At 38.4% G+C, this 19,906-nt stretch overlaps 1 protein-coding gene across 1 annotated transcript; it reads left to right on the top strand.

Moving 5' to 3' along the window:
• Positions 1-19,021: 19,021 nt before the first annotated feature.
• Positions 19,022-19,906, top strand: LOC126092785 (craniofacial development protein 2-like). The gene has a single exon (XM_049908512.1). The coding sequence runs from the start codon at positions 19,022-19,024 to the stop codon at positions 19,904-19,906; it is 885 nt and encodes a 294-aa protein (XP_049764469.1).

Genomic DNA, 19,906 nt, shown 5'->3' with positions numbered 1-19,906 from the left:
ATGAGAGAATCTCTACAATGCTCTTATGGCCGACCAATTGAGGTCATGATGAAACATGCAGTACTTCTTTGAATCCTCTACTAACTCTGTTAATCCTACATATTCCAAAAGAACTTGCCACAATATCAGCTTGCTTATTTCCTTGGCTCACCCATGTTACCAGATGCAAAGCAGTTTAAAACTTTGTTCCCTGGATATTGTAATATGTTGTCAGTGTCTCGAATATTCTATGCAACTTAATCTGCTTGGTATATCTATAAAATGGTGTGAATGGCACTTAGGAAAAAGAACAGGTTTATTGCACCTCACGGACAGTGTGCAGCTCACTTAAACATATTATATTCACTCATTAGTATACTATACAGTGCAATGGACATTTTTCGCAAATTGAAATTTCTGCCATGCCAGGACTTGGATACTGGTATCTGCTTTTTATGACCAGAGTAATATTTACACACAGATGTTGTCAACAAATGGCTGTGTTCAATTGCTTGTATGAAACAAGTTTTAAGTTGGGATTCTTCAGTTTCTCCCAGCATATATGTTGCTCAGACACAATAGTTTGGTGATCAGACATATCACCATTGCCAGATGCACTGAAGAACTAAGCTTCTGAGGACATCTCCTGTGAACATTTCAGCAAGACTTGGGAACCAGCATGGTATTTAATTAAGAGGATTCTCAGTACACAACAGTGATCTGGCATCCAGGGTGGTAAAAGCAATTACATCAATGCTGCCACAGGCGCCAACACAAGCGTTTCCGCAGCTGCAAACATGAGCTGTCGAGTGCGGACCACAGAGGGAATGGCTTCTGGTGGGAGGGGGTATAAGTCGGCTGCATGTCCTCAGGAGCTCAGTTCATCAGTGCATCTGAAGATGGCAATACCTCTGGTCAGTGAAATGTTGTGCCCATTAGACACTATGGGCTGGTAGTACACCATTGGACCAGTCAATCAAGTTTTAACTTGTCACAAATGTTCATTTTGGTGTTGTAAATATTTTATTCACTACCTAATCTCTTTGAGCTCTTAAATAAACTGTATAACTACTCCCCCTTGCCCATCACCCATATGGTCATGTACACACTCCATGAGTTCCTGATCATGTCGTTCTGACAGGAAACGAGTTTGCTGAAGCTGTTGCCAAGGCTGAAATCCTCGTACTTCAGCCTGCTAGTTCTTAATCCCATCCAATGATCTCTGTGTTGCTGTCTGTCAGCAGGTGGTGTCAGTTTGGCATCACCACTGGACCTCCCTACATGGGAACAAGGTGCAGGTTATTAAGAATCTCCCAGTGGCTTAGATGACATCCTCTTTCCCCCCTCGCAGTGAAGAGATCACTTCAACTAGGTTGCGTACTGCGTTCTGTCTTTTTAGCCATTACCATTTGTTAATTGGTGCTCCCTCACCACTTTGTGCACATTGTTCTCAATTTTGGGCTGTCTGCCATTTCCTGATGGAATGCCCTTTTTTTAACCGCTTACATCCCATTCGTGTTTGCCGCCTGAGTTATTGGCTATTTTAGCAAAAGCTACGTGGGCTGTCAACCACGTTTTACTTCTTATCTGTCGTAGCAATATGGCGAAAGCCATTTAATTTTTAGTTCTGGACCTCCAAGATTCTCTATGGTGTATTTTATAGACCTTCCTTCATGTCCCTGTTTTTAGCTGTATTCTCTTCCATCGATATGAATTGACATGGAGTGATTTTTAACTCCTCTCTTCATCTTCGTGTTCTACAGTTTTGACATGGGTGCATGTGACCCTAGTAGCTTTCGCACCCTAAAACAAAACTGAAACAAAACAAACAATCAATAGTTAACATTACCCCAGTGTATACTTATAAAAATGTATAACAGCAAAACTACTGTTGCTCACAAAACATTCAGTAAAAGTTCGTTCTTGAACAGGTGCAGCTCGTAGTTTCTCTACTGGGGAAGGCTGCAGTATTTATCGATGGGAGCCAACATAGAGCTCGGGTTACGCTACAGATTGGTCTGACATAAACAACTAAGAATTCAGGGTAAGGGGGGTGGGCATATCACCCTCAACCCGTAATTTTACGTACTGTATCTTTTGTAATCAGGTATTAACCCGTAACTGGTACACCTGGGTCCCAGGGACCCGAGCGAAATTTCTTTTTTCCAGCTCCGTGATGTGTGTGGTAGCACTGACTTCCCTCTCCCTGTACTCTCCTAACAATCAACTGGCTACCAGCCCACAACATTGTTGCAGGCGTTTCTTTGTTAGTTTTGTTTCTATAAAGGTGATCGGGTCCCGTGGACCCAGGTGTACCGTTAGTGAAAGTTTTCTTTTCGTGGCATTATTTCCGGTATCTTGGATTTACGGTGTAGTGCTTCAGAAAAATGAGCGAGGAAGATACTACAGATAATCTGAACGAACCATTGGACAGTGATATTGAAGACATAAGTGGAAGCGACAGTGACTATGAAATTAGTGAACATGAAACTGGAAGTGATGAAAGTGATGATGGAGACAGTAACAACGAACAATCTGGAACTAATTATATCTATGGAAGAAACAGATTCAAGTGGTCAACAACACCCAGCATACGTGGAAGAACCTCTCAAACCAACATCATTGCTCCAATTCACTTTCCTGGCATACGTAATGCAGCTAGACAGGTAACAGAAAAGACCCCTCTAGCATTTTGGGAACTACTTTTCAGCAAAGAAATGATTGCAGAGGTAGTACTCAGAACCAATGAAAAGATTATGTCATTGCCACCTGAGTCAAAAAAGAATTCTTTTTCAAATCTAACAGACAGTACTGAAATAAAAGCTGTCATAGGTCTTTGTTATTTGTGGGGAGCCTTCAAGTCAAACAACGAAGATCTGAATGGTTTATATGCTACAAACGGCACTGGTAGACCAATTTTTAGGGCAACTATGCCCTTGAAACGTTTGCTGTTTTTATTACGTTGCCTTCGTTTTGATGATGCAGCAACCCGTGACGCAAGGAAACTCACAGATAAACTGTACCACATCTCTTGGCTCTTCAATTCATTGATAGAAGCTTGTCAAGAAAACTATTCAGTCGGAGAGTACGTCACTGTTGACGAAATGCTTGTAGGATTCCGTGGTAGATGTCCATTTAGGATGTACATTCCATCCAAGCCACGGAAATACGGTATAAAAATATTTATTCTAGCTGATGCCAAAATGCACTACTGTTTGAATGCAGAGATATATTCGGGAAAATCAGCTGTAGCCATCCCGCGCCGTGTCCTCTTACCAACAGCTGTTGTCATGCGGTTGGTTGAACCAATCAAGGGAAGTAACAGAAATGTGACAGGGGACAACTGGTTCTCAAGTGTGGAGTTGGTCAATGAGTTGTCGAACTGTAATTTGACTTATATTGGCACCATGAGAAAGAACAAGGCTGAGCTACCACCAAGCTTTTCAACAGCAAAGGGCAGAAATGTGTCTTCTTCAATCTACGGATACTCTGGTTCTGTAACAATACTTTCACACGTCCCCAAAAAGAACAAGGTTGTCAACCTGATATCGACAATGCACCATGGAGAATGTATGGTGGAAAATAAGCCTGAAATAATCCATGACTACAATAAAACAAAAGGTGGAGTTGACGCACTTGACGAAAAGACGCATAATTACACGACTTCTAGAAGAACAAGGCGGTGGCCTATGGCAGTCTTCTACACTATGCTAGATATAGCAGGTGTAAATGCTTTTGTTTTGTACCATGGGAAAGAAGATACTGATGATGTGACACGCAGAGAATTCCTCATTGAACTAGGTACACAACTCATAAGTGATTGTATGAAAAGAAGATTGGATTCTCCATTTTTGAGAAAAGATATCCGAAATTCCATTTGTGATATTCTAGGCATGACCCCCTCCAAGGCATCAGGAACATCCCAGGTTCACAGTGAAGCTGGTGCTACTAAATCGAAGAGGAAAAGATGCTCAGTGTGCCCATCTAAAAAAGACAGGAAAGCATCCCGGGCGTGTGCCAGATGTCGAACACCATTATGTTTGGAATGTTCCACTGCTTTATGTCCAAACTGTTTCGGTAGTCTGGATGAATGAAATAACTGAAATGGACTGGTGAAGATGCTGTATAATTGAAACCTAATATTTTGTCATAATTTCTGCTATTTTCAAAGATCACATAGTCATTTAGCTGAGAAATGTACTAAAATTTATCCAAAAGTTGTGCCTGCAGAAATTTTTATATTGATTTTGAACTTTTCTTCTGGCTTACTGTTGTGAAGCATAGTACATTTTGTGTTTAAACGTGAAGTTTCAGTTGTCTATCTTACTATTTGTAACTGATGTGCAGGACTTTCCAAAAGTATATTTTTCACATTTCGTATTTTATGCAGTTTATTGTCCTTTTTTGTAACATCTTTAAGGTATGACCATAAATGAGGAATGTGGTTTTAAAACATTAGTAACAAAACATTAATAAAAGTTTCATATTTAAATTTCATTTAAATGTGTTTTTTTTACCAAAATATACTCAAAACTTGGGTGGGTCCCGAGGACCCAGATGTACCTTATGTGTTACAATTTATAGGTGTACCAGTTACGGGTTAAATATCATTAGAAGCTAACTTCGAGTTAAAATCTTTGGTTAGTGTTTTTATACGTCATCATTACATTTTCTGACACCTTGCAGCAAATCACACGAAAAGACGCGTTTCGGAGAGATCTTTAATTCGATGAATGTTAACTTTGTGGCTGCTTAATATTTTAGGTGTTTTCAGTTCTAAACTTAAGGCGTTTATTCGTTAATTGTGGTTTACCTCCAAAGCTCGAAGTTTACGAGTTGGCATGACGATATTGTGATGTTTGGGTGACGTCACATGTCTTGTGCAAGTAAAACTCACTAAAATCTTGCAAAATACACTCCTAAAAAGAAACTTGCTAACATCACACGATATCAACAAAAGCAGTCAGCATCAGCAAGCAAGGAAAGTAAAGTAATGGAACAAATTTCGCGGGCTTTGTCCTCTAATCACTTATGAAACTCTCTCTAGATGGCAGTACTGTTATGTTACTGTAGTATAGTGCACTCTGGCGGGATATTTGCAAACTTATTCTAAATAATGTAGATAAAATAGCCAATGGCAGAAACAAAACAACTATGTAAAACATTGTCAAAACAATAATACTAAACGTTGATTAATGGCGCATCGAAGAGTAGTAGAGATGTGCAGAGACAGAGATTGGATAGCGAAGTTTCGGCCACTCTACATTCCTTTATTACATAGATAGTGGAACGTGAAAAACGTTAGGCTGCAAACTCTGAGCCTTCGGGTCGCCCATAAAGAGCAGTACTGCAGTACTATGTAGAAGCCACGCCCCCAAACCGCTACTACATGCAGCTTACGGACGTTCCAAGGCGCAGCCTAAACACTACTAACGGTTCGGAAAACATCTATCGATACAAACAGTTCCAAAAACGTTGACCGTCGTTATTTTAATCGGATTGGGAAATATGTGAAATTCGTCCTGATAATTTAAATTATGTAATACGTTCTTCCGAAATTTACTTGAACATTTATTTTGGGGCGGCTCAGCTTCAGAACCTTTAATTACGAGCCGCGCCTGTTCTTGAACTTTTCAGACTAAACTGTCTCTTAACAACATAACTTCTGGTCATTATATCATCATATTTTTGTTTACAGTAGACAAGTTCGTAACTATTGCATACTTTATTAAGACTCTTGGTGAAATGGCTGATGGGAATAGCTGAATCGATAGAAGCTGAAATATATTGACTAGTATTGAATGCTTTCCAGTAGCTACAATTTAAGTTAGTAAGCAGCACATAGTTTAATGTATTTAATATGACATCAAATGATTTCAAACTCAGTTACACACATTTCAGCAATGGTGAACTTCATGTGTGACTGTTGGTTTCATATATATAGATGCTCCAGACAAAGTGTTGTCTGCTAGTCAACACTGGCAACAATCAGCAAGAAATCGATCTGAATTATAATGATTGATTTCTAGCAATTCACCGAATGTCATAGCCCCTCAACTAAGAGTGTTCTTGGAGTTTGAAAACAATATGATTGCTTCACTGTACTGTAAGTCCCTAAACACTATTGGCTCTTCTTCTTGAACTAAATTTATTAATGTGAATGGCTACAAATAACTAGAAGTTATGTGACATAGGACAAAAATCATTAAAGAAAATAAATCTAATTCTGAACACACAGATTCCTCTATCAGTTGATAAAAAGGCAAGGTGAAGGGGAAAGGCGTGCAGTCTGCAAGTGAATGGTGGTCTTTCTTAAATAAAAAAAATGCTGTTAGGTCAAAACAAATTGTCCACTATTCCCTTCATTGAACTCAGAATGTTCTGCAGCTGCAAGTAGGTCAAAGACAGAAGGTGCCAAATCTGAATATTAGGTGGATGTTTGAACAACTCATAATCCAGAGCTTTCAGTTTTACCATTGTCAAAGTAGCTCTGTCAAGAGGTTCATTATTGTGATGAAATATGATTTTTTTTCCTTTTATGATCCAGACTCTCTGTGTGTACTGTTTTCATCCACATGGTCTGAAAAAACTAACACAATATTTTCTAGTTATTATTTTAACTTTTGCAAGATGATCTGTTTTGCATTGCAGAACACTCTGGTCACAACCCATTTAGCTCCATTTACTGTCACTAAATTTCCACAATATAGTTTCATTATTGTTTAATTTTTGACATGAATTAGTCAATCCATATCTTATCCACAGTAACAAATCTGTACACAAAATGTGTTTGATCCTACTTTAAATGTTTAAAATGTTGCTGGAAAGTGTTTTTGAACATTTTGAGTCGACATTCAACAAATGCACAGTCCCTAATGCCCAAATCTTTCTTCCAGAAATTTTTTCCATGTAAAGTAAGTGTGTATCAGCCTTTCAATACATCTTCAATTAACAATTGTTCAAGACCTCAGTTCTATTATCTAGATGTTATCTGTGGCTTCATATTTGGAGCATCCTTCTTGTGGGTCAGTTTCAAAAGAAGTACAGCCCCCTTTGAACTCAGTTCTATATTTGTTTTTAGCAGTTAGCTAAAAATGAAAGAGCAGACTCCAAATAAAACTCAATAAATTTTGGATAACTGTCCATCAGATATAAACAGTACATCAGTCTGAATTAAATGTAACTACTGGTACTTATAAAGTCATACAATCAAAATTATTTCATAGACCAAGTTACTCTTAACTTACGTTACTGTGCATTATGTACCTGCATAACAAACACAAGATTTTATTTACATCAAAGCTATCTTTGAGCCAGTATCAGAATTTTTCACCATGCACTCACAGTTGAAGCAAGTTGATTACTGAAGTAAAATGTGTAAGTGTTCTTTGTGTGAGTTTTTGCTTTCGCATTTATGCTTGTTTTCTTAGATTATTTAATATATTAGCATTCTGCAGTTTACTCTGGTTTAACTAGTTGTCTGCTATGTAGGCTGCCTTTATCTGTTCTGTTTATTCACCGACTGTGAATTCTTTGACATCAGCAATATTACATATAAATGTGCTGCTTGTAAGTGACATGAAAATTCATGCTGGACCGGGACCTTAAACTGAATTTCCCATTTATTGCAAGCATTCATCTTAACCACTTCGGCTATCCATGCATGCTCCCCACATCGACCCAAACCACCATATGTCACTTTGTCTACATACTTGTGCAATAGTCCATTATATTCACCACCTAATGCTCGGCAACATTATTAATTGGCTTCCTGCACCAGGGAGAATGAGACTACATGAAATCGATATTAATGTTGTTATTGCTGTATGGCAATCTAGGTTTGTAATGCTTACTTGGATGTATCTAAGAACAGACAAAGAAGAGTCCTTGTTCATGATCCAAAGCTGTACAAAATAATTTGAAATTTATTCGCTGACTGTGAATTCTTTGACATCAGCTGTATTAGATATAGATGTACTAATAGGTAGGAATGGATGTCATACCTATTAGTACATCTATATCTAATACAGCTGATGTCAAAGAATTCAGTCAGTGAATAAATTTTGAATTATTTTATACAGCAGTGGATCATTAACAAGGTCTGTTCTTTCAGACGCACAAACAAAGATTAATTTCAGTGGTCATAATTGAGAACTTACTGTCAGCTGCTGTCTCACTGTAACACATTTTCTTGTAATAATAATATTTTGATGCTGGTGTGCAGATCAGCACTCACAGATGAACTGAATTTCTTTGCCATGTGATACTGAGGAATGTGTCAGTTGTATTGATATTGGTTACAGCATCCAGCCTATGGGCCAAGAGCACTTGAAATGCTTCCCAATAACTGCCACAGTAACCACAAGCACTGTCTCTTAACCACCACCTGACTTTGCAGGAGCTGTATTGCTTTTTCGTAGTGGCTTGCTCACCATTTGACATCATCAGAAAATACAACTGACGTAAAATCACCATACAAGACATCATTCTGCTTCTCACCATTCCACCCATACAATCAGAAGCCAAGTTCTATGTGGTCTAGTCACATTGATATGACCACCGCCTGTGTTTTATGTCAATGTGCAATAACAACTCACAGATGGCACATGGCAGCATTAGCAGGACAGGGTATATAAAAATGTCTGGGGTTGGAGGGGATGGGGAAAACAGTGCAATCATTATCATAATGTGGAAACAGAGCACTTTATATAACATCCATAAGAGCATGATCAGTGGCTTTTGGGATGATGGTGGAAGCATTTCTGAAATAACTTAAGTCTGTCAACTGTTCAAGTGCTGCTGTGATTTAAGCATACTGTGCGAGGCAAAATGGTTCTACCCAAAACTGGCACAGAGACAACTGTGGTGCATTACAGGTAATAGATAACAGGGATTAATGATCTGCTGCTAAAAGAAGGAATAAGTTCTTTCCTATACTCTATAAAGAATCATATTAGTATCATGTCAGATCCAATGGCCTTTCTTTTATTCAGCAGTTTCAGTTTCTTTCCTATACCGTGGTAACTTATTTCAGTATCTATCATTTTGATGTTAATGTGAAAATTTATAGAGGACCTACAGTACAATCTTTCTCTGTGAAATAGTTTTGGAAACAGACGTTTAGTATTTTGGCCTTCTCTACGTCATCCTCCATTCCAATGCCATTATGGTTGCAGCATGTCTGGACAGATGACTTCAACCCACTTACTAATTTAACATAAGACTGAACTCCTTTCAGGTGAGTAATTAGATATTTTTTTTATTTGTTGAATGCTTCATGCATGACTCTCCTTACACTAATTTTGGCTTCGGTCAGTTTTTGTTGTTTGTGAGCCTTTGCCTGCATTTAAAAATTTGCGGTAATGATTTCTTTGCTTAAGTAGCTTCATATCTTGGCTGTTGAATCACAACGGATCTTTCCTATCCCTCACAACTTTGCTTGGCACTTACCTGTCTCAACCATATTCAGCAATACTTTATCTACGATAATGATTGAAGCAGAAGTAATGAATTAAAATTTGTGCTGCAGCCGGGACTCGAACCCAGGTCTTCTTGCTTTCTAACTTTGTCCATCAATACTCAACATTGTCAGAACAATAGATGAAAATTTCCTGGGGAGTGCTTAATAATTTGACATCAGTTTCTTGTCACACTCGCTAAGCAGAAATACCTACCCACTTTTCTTTATATTCCTATTTACAGCTGTATTCAGTGATGCTGCAGCACCTGTATGACCACTGATTCCCTGTTCTTTAAACTGAGTGAAAAGTTTGTGCCTGTTGGTGACCAGGAGAGTAATGTGTTTTTTTTCACGAGTTGGTTCTCTAATTGCTGCTCAAGGTAATTTTTATATAAGGCATGAACAACAATTTCAGATACTTCCTTATGAAGTCACTTGAATCACGCAGGCTATAGCTGATATGTTGAAAACTACACCTAACACTATAACCTGACTAGGTAATTTATGTCAAATATTCTCCAAGTTTCCCCTTTCATGTTCCACCACCACTACTCCTGTGGCAGGGGTCTATGGCCATGTTTGATCCACTTTTAACACTTTTCTTCAACCAAGTTATTTTACATTTAGAATGTGTACTAATTTCACTATATATCACTGTATTTTATATGGCTGTCAACATCCCTCCACCATTGGCATGGAGTCTATGTTTGTGATATATATTCCAATCAAAATTTAGAATTTCATTGTTATTAACATGTGGTTTCATCCAGTGTCCAGTCACTAGTACTATATGAGAATTACTATTGTTGATAAGCAAGACTAGGGCTGGGACCTTTCCACAGACACTGCTGCAGTTAGCTGCTACCATAATATTTTCTTTATTCAATCTGTCATAAGGAATGCTACTTCCTGTAATTAATTGGAAAATATTCTTCCCCGTCAGAAATGAAAACATATTTATCAGGCTTATGGAGAGATTTCTCTATAGTAAAAAAATCTACAAGTGCATACCACATATACTCCACTATCCTGCATGTAGTGGCTGCCTGACTTATTAAGGGTGCCATACAGTTCTCCACGTGACAGAATTGGTCAAGAAAGCCACATCTAAGATTGTCAGAGAATCATCTAAGCATATGGTTTAAGCACTCGAATCGCTGCCAGCGGAGCCTCCTCTACATCTTGGACGTGACCACCCCTGGAAAGCAAACAATGGATACTGTACTTCTCTCCTGACCTGCTATTTCGCTATGGGGCTCCATCACCTTTCTAATGTTGGAGTTCCCAATGACAAGTAATCCAACCCTCTGTGTTTGGGTGGATCTTTCAGACAGATCAGCCCCTGTCCCAACACATGAGGCATCCTGTGATGGCTCAGATGGACACCACCTCAAACTAGATTTTAAAGCAAAGGATGACAAACATGTGGCCAGTACCCACTTTTGCCTGCTGTCCAGAGATCTGTGATGCCACCACCTTTTTCTCTTCATTGTCAGGGAAGTATCAACTGGCTGGGATGTCTGAAATGGAAGATGATGTAGAATCAGGGATCCCAGGTGGTACTATAGGTTCCAGAGGCGCCAAAGCATTCCTCCGAGTTGCCCCAATGCCACTGCAGCCAAAGGCAGCAGCCTGAAGCTGGTTTGCCACTACCAACACAACCTCCATCTGTTTACAGATAGTGGCCAAGTCTCCCTGGATCCATACACAACAGACACACTCCCTATCCATCTTTAATCAATTTTTGTCTAACCACAAGTAATATAATACTAACTCAAAGAGTCACTGGGCACACTCTAAGTTGTTCTGCTACACTACCTCCCCCCCCCCCCCCACCCCACCCCCCGCTACTACACTACAGATTCAGCTCGCCCAAGGCAAATGCACAAAAATTTAGAATAAGGCAGTATATACTAGTCAACACGGTACATTTCAGAGAAACATTTCACTTCTTTGCAAAAGCTTGTGAGAATGACTACACTAAATCCTGTTTATAAACTAACAGAAACCATTACTGCTCCTGGTATGTCAGTGGGTGGGGAGTGCAGTTTTTCACTGAATATGTATGAGCTTACTAATGTACACTCTCCTCAAGTTGCTCTGACTGTATTTGTGTGGTTCTTATGGTTTGCTTTGTAGTTTTTGATGATATGGTGATAATCTTCTGGGAAACTCATTCCTGTAGCGCATCTACCATTAAATAGGTTACAGATAGTTGGTTGAACTCAGTTAAATTGCAGAAACAGTCATTGTAGTTCCACTGGAGCAGTGTCATGATTAGAATTTAAATTGTTGCACTGCTTGGTTGAGAGGTGCATTGTCAATGTTCATATTATGTTGTTTATGTTAGGCTGTAGAAGGGAAAGCTGGTGTTGCTAGATCACTTTGACTTTTATATTTTTCTTCTCTCTCCTGATTTGATTTTGATTCTTGCGTGGGGCATTCTTCTTTTCCACCAGGGTTGAAGACAGCATCGGCTTCCATGTTGGTGTACATGGTTCCTTTAACCACTAACTGCTATCTGGTTAAGAGTCAGATTTTTGCATTCAGTGGAGCAATCACTGATATGAAGTTCATGGTTTTTATGAGTACTTTCTTGGGTCATCAGCCAACAAAAGTGAGACGTGGACAGATGGTTTTGGGAGCTGATCTTCTGGATTTAAAGGTTCCTTTTTCTAAGTTTTTATTTTGTGAGGGTTTTGGGGTGGTCAGAGACTTAGCTGCACTTTGAGCTTGCCTGTTTATTTGCTGAGGGAAAATGCTTACCTGGACAGCATTTGTTACATTTGTTGTTGCTCTTTGCCATCACTGATGTGTTGTTAAAGGTGGTGCCCCCACAATTACATTAACAGGTGCAGGAGTGGACTCTGGTAGTTGTGGTATCTGTTTGTATGCTCACATCAGTCTTTGGAGCAGGCTGTTTGGTTACTGATGTGAAGATCATAAACAGGATAGCATTGCCTGCATGCATCTTCCTTGTCAAATTATATTGCATATGCTGAGTGATCTTAATTTCCTAGATTTTTTTCTGTCTTTCTAGAAAGACTAGGTGTTCTCTGCTCGCATGTCATTTACATACACCATATAAAGTTCCTGACAAATTTCAGTTTGTTCCAACTTTTTGTGAACAAAAACCTTATCACTGATCGCACTTCACAACTTGATTATTTTCTATTGCAGTACACATTTTAAACGTTCACAACAAACAAAGCCAACACGAACTGCAAACGATTACAACCTGATGCTTACAAATTCAATAGATGCTCCGACATTCAAGAAGGAGACACTAGTGCCATCTGTTGTCAAGCAGTGACTAAACATAAGTTTCTTTCTGAATAGCCATTGCATATTCCACCAAGGACTTTCGTTCACCTGACTGCTGCTTCTGATGAACGTTCTTTGTCATGTGGAACATGAAAAAAAATGTTAAAATAGCACACTTTCTACTGAAATAGGTCTGCAACTGCAGAACAACACTAGATGATTCTTGCATTTAGAAGGAAATGGTTTGGGGTTGTTACCACAAAACATCCCCCCTTATGTTGAAAATTATCACTTTCCTATTTCAGAGGCCATACAGCTTCAATTAGCATAAAGCTTATATTTGCTAAAACACAATAAAGTGCCACAGCACATTGTGTTTTTTGTTAACTCCTAGTTATGCAATATTTAGAGGAATTTAATGAAGGACTTCACAGCTTTATGCTCAAAAGGCGAATGGCGATCTGATGCACATCTAGCACAATAAATGGGATCTCAGTTGTTGCTTCTGGGGTTTTTGATGTTGATGGACTTTAGAGCAGCATCTTCTCTGTAAATTTCAAACCACAGTTTTTGAAATTATCTTCAGTTCCTTCATTATGTATTGGGATATATAGATACAAATACTTCAAAGCATAAACTACAATATTGCTGGAAGGCCCGGTACATCTAGAAAGATCAAAATTTCCACAAACGAAGTTATGATGATGCAAAGAGTGAAATAGAGTTCTAAATGTAAAGTAATCTGATTATGCAAATTTTTGTACCAGTGTGTGTCATGGGAAGTAATAAGATTCCTTCACTGAAAAACTGAATTTGCATCCCAGGATTACACACATTTTGCAAGTGACATCACAATCAGTCATCAAGAGGGCAACATGAGGAAGATGACAGAAGACAGTGACAGCAGATATGGCAAGGAAGAATTGCTACGCGCAGGGAGCACATGGGAGGCAGTTCAAGCCGCCTTGGGAGCAGTGAGGGGCTGTAGTTGAGGCACACATATAGAGGCCTAGAGTCAGTACGCAGATGCAGCACCAGTGTAGCCTTCAATCACCAACATCATCCACATCGTACAAAAAGCAAGTCGAAGTTCACATTACTTATGAGAGGGGATAAAATAGTATTGGTTAAATATTGTTATATATGTATTTGCTTAAGAGGTCTAAGAAGGGAAAGAGCTCTAGGATGAGTACCGTAGAAGAAAACAAAGAGCAGGACATGGGTCTAGAAACTGTAGATTCAAGAGATAACATAGCTGAGACAAGTCTGAGGTAATTATTAATAAGGAAGTAACTAGAGGAAACGTAAGCAGGTAAGCAGTATAAGGGGAACAGTGCAGATATTTAAAACTGGGTTAGATGAAATAAGAAAGGATATCAAAAAGACTAGAATCTTCTAGGGATACTAATAAAATGTCTGATCTAATAAGGAAAGATATCAAGGAGACTAACAGAGCATTCATAAGGGACACAAGAAATAAATTTGATAAAATGGAAGCAGCTTTCAATGAGGAGAGAGAGAGAGAGAGAGAGAGAGAGAGAGAGAGAGAGACACCTGCTATGAATAGAAAGGAAAACTTTAAACAATTAAATAAAAAATATTACTGGTTTCATGGTAAAGCACATGTTAATGAAAAATAACTTTGTAAAAAAAGTGAGTTCTAGTGAAACCCTTAAGACTGAACAAAATAAAGATGTCAATGAAGATGAGAATGTTTTTAATTTTGAAAACTAAGGGTCAGTAATGCAAAACAGGTGTTTGAGAAGGTTAATGGTATTCGGCATGAGATCAGTGATCTTAGTAACACAGACACTGAACTTTCTGCTGAAAACGTAAATAAAAAGTTAAATTAAAAATTGAGAAGTAGGGTTGCACTAATAATAATAATAATAATAATAATAATAACAATAAGCCCACAAATTTTACAATGAGAAATAATTGTTAGGAAAAAAATTCAGTATGTTGCACCTGTGATATTCGCTATTTTTGACTTCATTAAAACAGCAAATACGAGTAGTTAATACTTTCAGCCAGAAGGCAAATACTTGTTTATAAATAATGATTAATGTATAATAAGGCGTCCCATAGCGACGGTGGAATTTTCTAAATAATGTAATTCGTTGTCTTTGGGCGGCAGTATAAACAGAAGAATACGGATAGATATGCGATCCTTCACTATTTTGTTCGCGGGAGAACAAATGAAGCCTTGAGCGCTAGAGACTTGTACTGTTTTTCTTAAGTAAGACGGACGCAGATTTGTGGCGGTCTGATCTAATTTTTTTACTAAATAAATAAAAACGTGTTTCGTCTAAGTTTGAGTGAAGTGTAAGAAGAACTGTTATAACTTATCGTGATGACGCACGGGTGACTCAAAAGGACAATGGCTATATAAAAGAGCCTCAATGGACATGATACGGACATAAAAATCTACAGTCATTGTAGTACTAAGCTTAAGGTACGATATATGTTTTAGTTATAATAAATATTTGTTCTGGGAATACCAAATCATTTAGCAGTGCTCATTCCTATCATCTCCTCAGTATTATTTTCATTTTAATTATGCATTTTATTAAGATTACAGACACCAAGATCAGCAGTCCAACGTGCATGTTACATTGATAAAAAGAAAACTGTTTTATTGTCATCTTGCATCAGCTTTAATATTGAATTTCCCTTTTGTGTGATGTTACAGTTGTTTTTGCACTGTTAAGAACTTTCTGGTCCCTTAGGAAATTGTTTTCTCATAACAATAACTTCACGACCGGGTATGATCGTATCTACGATCATGAAGTAATTAGAAAGACGATAATGCAATTTCTAAATCAATAGCACGCTAGCTGTGACTGCTTCAAGCCAAGCGAAACTGCAAGTAAAAACTACTCACATTTCATAATGCAATATTTTATGACAATGGTCAATCCATGATTCTTACGCCAATTGTGATTGATAAAACAGTAAGCGAAATCTCAAACTCCAAATTTTCCATTGAATAACAACCTCACTTTTATTCTGTAACATCACACACCGTATACGAGTTATTAGCACTGAAGTTAGCCAGTCAGGCCTACACATTCAAATGTGAACAAATGTTCTCATGGTGTAGATGATAGTGCATGAGACTGGTCAGCACATGGCTGAGTCTGATCCCTACTACCGTCTTGTGTTCATTTTTTACATCGCTCTCTTGTCCAGTTTTACGAAACCAAATGGAGAATACTTTTGGTGACACCACCTCTGGCAGGCTGCTTGAATTTACACGTTAAATGGCCTTGATTGGCTAACTTCAATGGTAATTAACTCAGAACAGCAGAATGTATCACATTTTTTCTTAACAATCATTTCTCAGCACAACCCACCCTGCACACCCTTAGAAGCTTTTGAGACTGTTTCTGACCACCCTGTATTAGCACTAACGTGTAGGCAAAGAATTAGTGTGGCATTCGTGTCTTTCCGATGTGTGTGCAGTAAATATTGAAGTGTGAATTATGGTGACATTATTATTAAATGTCTCTAGATAGAACAAACATGCTGTTATTTTTTTCTTGGCTACAGAAAGATAAACACCAGTGGAGACTGAAGAATGTGTGCAATTAAGGTACAACTACAACAAAGGCTGCTGCTGCTTCATAACAACACGGTCCCCATATTGCAAATGTTCTAATGCAGAAGTTACACTAATTCAAGAGGGGGACAGTCATGCACCCGTCCTAGAGTCCCCATCTCCCCCCATGTGATTATCACCCCTTCAGTCCCTTTACATAGACCTTGAAGCAGGGACGATTCCTGTTGGATGTAGATGTGTAGTATTCAGTTACGGACTTCTTCATACAGCAGGACACAGTATTTTACCAAATAAGTATCTTCAATGTGGTGCATTAGTGGGATGATTGCCTCAACACTCACAATGATTTTGCCTGACTGGCATAACGATTCTGGACCTTACAGTCTTCAAATGTAAACTTTTTGATCACTCCTTATAACAGTGGAAATGTCGGCAATATAGACCACTGTTTGAAAAGTTGGTACCTTCCATAAAATAAGAAAAGTATGCCACATCAGGAATAATAGACAGAAAACCAATATGTTTTGAAGGTACTGTATCAGTTGGTTGCTTTGTCAGAAAAAGCAATGAAGGGTAACAGTTGGAAGGGCATGACATGGAAATCAAAGGATACTGGGAACTGAAACTGTAACAATGTTCTCACAATTGAGAATGAGAGATAAGAGTAACCATTTTTGTAGAAAAGGAATCTGTGGAAATGAAGCGGTTCATGTTTCCATAATAGTAGACAAAACAATGTTTATAAAGAGCAAACAGGGGTGAGAATTCACATTTGCATGATAACAGCTTACATAATGTTTGTGGCAGAGAAAACATACATATGAGAAGAGTTAACATTGTCATTGTAATAGATAGGACAATGACCATGTCAAAAAAACATGGGTAGGACGAAAGCAAAGTTAAGAGGATTATTAGTTCACAGCAAATATTAAATGATCAGTATTGAAGCAGTAGCAGTCCCTCAAACTTGCAGAAAATTAAGCACCATTGCAGAAAGACTTCACAGGTATATAAATAAGAAACAGAGAGAGTACTTGTATTACCAATACAGAGGTTTAAGGTTGCAGATGACATCGGAGGTAACAATCAATAAATCAACACGGTGGTACCAGATCTGTGTATCAGTTTTGTTAAAGGAAAGGATATGTTTTGGAGAATGGTAGTAGGTCCATGAAGGTAAATAGTACAAACTTTAAAATAAAGATTGACATTACCATCAGTCCTCACAAAGAAGCACACAATCAATGCTATGTGAAGGTGCTGACTGAATCTTTTCAATGGAAATCCAACAGAAATACCTCACAGAAAGGAAAGAATAGTTAGATCAATATTGGAACAAGTGTATCAAACAATGAAACAAGGGTTTATGTACAGAGAATTTGTGTAATTAATAAAAGTCTAAATGGAGAGTTAAGGAATCTGCTTTTGAAATGCCAAAATTTGTTTCCAAACAGGGCAAGTTTAATAAAAGACCGTGAAAAATCTTCCAATGTTAATGTTGAGATAAAAGACATTTTATGAGGTTTTTGACAGTCCATACGTGAAGTGCAGAGTACCTCAGAAGTGTCACATGCAATGTCCCAGTTGGTAAAACAAGTGTATAACATTGTAGATATTAAAAAATAGCAAAGTAATTAAGGGGAAGCCGTTTGGCTATGATAAACATGAATACCGTGTACAGGAAGAAACAACACACACACACACACACACACACACACACACACACACAAACTAATGTAAGTCAACAAAATTTAAAGTAACATGTTAACAAGATAGTTACAGTAAATAATGTCCACTCCGCTAAAAGTTTATCAATGCATAAGAGGCTGCCAGTTCTGAGGACATTGCGATGAATGAATTGGGTGGAGAATGGACTGGTGTGATGTTTAAGGACAGTGGACACAGGTGTGTCTCCCGGATACTTATCCTGCGGAATACGATAGCCAGCTGTCAGTGCTGGAGCTAGCAGTGAGATCACAAAGACGTAAGCATGGGTGTATCACAATGGGAGACGTTTGCAAACATAAGATGTGAATATTTACCATGGGAATGGATTGATATCCTTCATCTGGAGATAATTATTTTTGATACATAAAAACAATGAATTAGTTGTTTCCAATAAATTTTTGATAATATTTATATGGAACTTGGGGAAATAGTTAATAAAAATATACAAGCATTATGGAAAATGTAAAATTATTTTGTAATCTTGGTCCACGATTGAAGCCATGGTGAATAAATCAGTAAGGTTCAAGGAAATCAGACCCCAATCAGCAAAGAAAAGGACGTAGTTGGAGGCTGTGTGATGATGGCAAACAATCAGGCTTGACAGAATCAGTAAAAAATAAATAAATAAATAAATAAAAGGGGGCAAGCTCAGTGAACTGTGTTCTAAAATAACAACTGTATAGTCATAAGTGCTTCACGAAAGACTTGCGATGAACAGAATGAGCTGTAATAAACTGTAATAAAATGAAAAGACAAGTAAATAATACTATACCGTACTTCTGTAATTTTGCAAAATTTGTTTAATTTGTGTGGTTCATGGTGTGGGTTCCTGTTGTCATGTCCTAGTTCATGAACCATGGGCAACGTATGAGTGGCCAAGTAAGTGGTCCCGACAGTGGGGATACCAGTTACTTTGGAATAAGACTGGGCATCTCAGACATATTCTGAGTCGTGGTCACCTTTGTGCTCATACGGCAAAGACTACCAAATCCACCGGTTAGTCCCTCAGCCGTTAGGGGTAAAACCCAATGGGACTCTGGGCAAGTAAGGCTAGCAACCTGCTTCCCTGGTACTTTAAATATGATGCTGGCAACAATCAGAGCAAAATGCCTCGGACCTTTGGAGGTGATGGAGTCCCACCTCTAACTGACAAACCAGGGACTCCTAAGATACGACTTGGCAAACAAATGGTAATGAGATGGGGAGCTATTAATATCAATGGGGGCTACTCTGGGAAGAAGGTAGAGCTGGCAGAGGCTGCAAGTAAGATGGGGCTGGACGTTTTAGCTGTTAGTGACATTCGGGTAAGGGGTGAGAAAGAAGAGGAAGTGGGAGAATACAAGGTCTACCTGTCAGGAGTCAAAGCAGGAATAGCACAATGGGGTGTAGGGCTTTACATCAGGAAAGAAATGGAACCCAGCGTAGTTGCAATAAGGTATGTAAACGAACGACTGATGTGGATATATTTGACAATGTCTAGCAAGAAAATTAGGATTGTGTCAGTATATTCGCATTGTGAAGGGACAGACCAAGATAAGATGGATAGTTTTTATGAGGCACTCAGTGATGTAGTTGTTAGAGTAAAGGACAAGGACAGTGTTCTGCTCATGGGTGATTTTAACGCCAGGATTGGAAATCGAACAGAAGGGTATGAAAAGGTTATGGATAAATTTGGAGAGGATATGGAGGCCAACAGGAACGGGAAACAACTCTTGGATTTCTGTGCCAGTATGGGCTTAGTAATCACAAACTCCTTTTTTAAACATAAGAACATTCACCGGTATACTTGGGAAGGCAGGGGAACCAGATCTGTCATTGACTATATAATAACAGATCAGGAATTCAGGAAGGCTGTGAGGGACACACGTGTATTCAGGGGATTCTTTGATGACACTGATCATTATTTAATCTGA

This window comes from Schistocerca cancellata, chromosome 7 (genome assembly GCF_023864275.1).
Source record: "Schistocerca cancellata isolate TAMUIC-IGC-003103 chromosome 7, iqSchCanc2.1, whole genome shotgun sequence".
Classification (NCBI taxonomy): Eukaryota; Metazoa; Arthropoda; class Insecta; order Orthoptera; family Acrididae; genus Schistocerca; species Schistocerca cancellata.
This window is presented reverse-complemented; position numbering and strand designations above follow the sequence as displayed.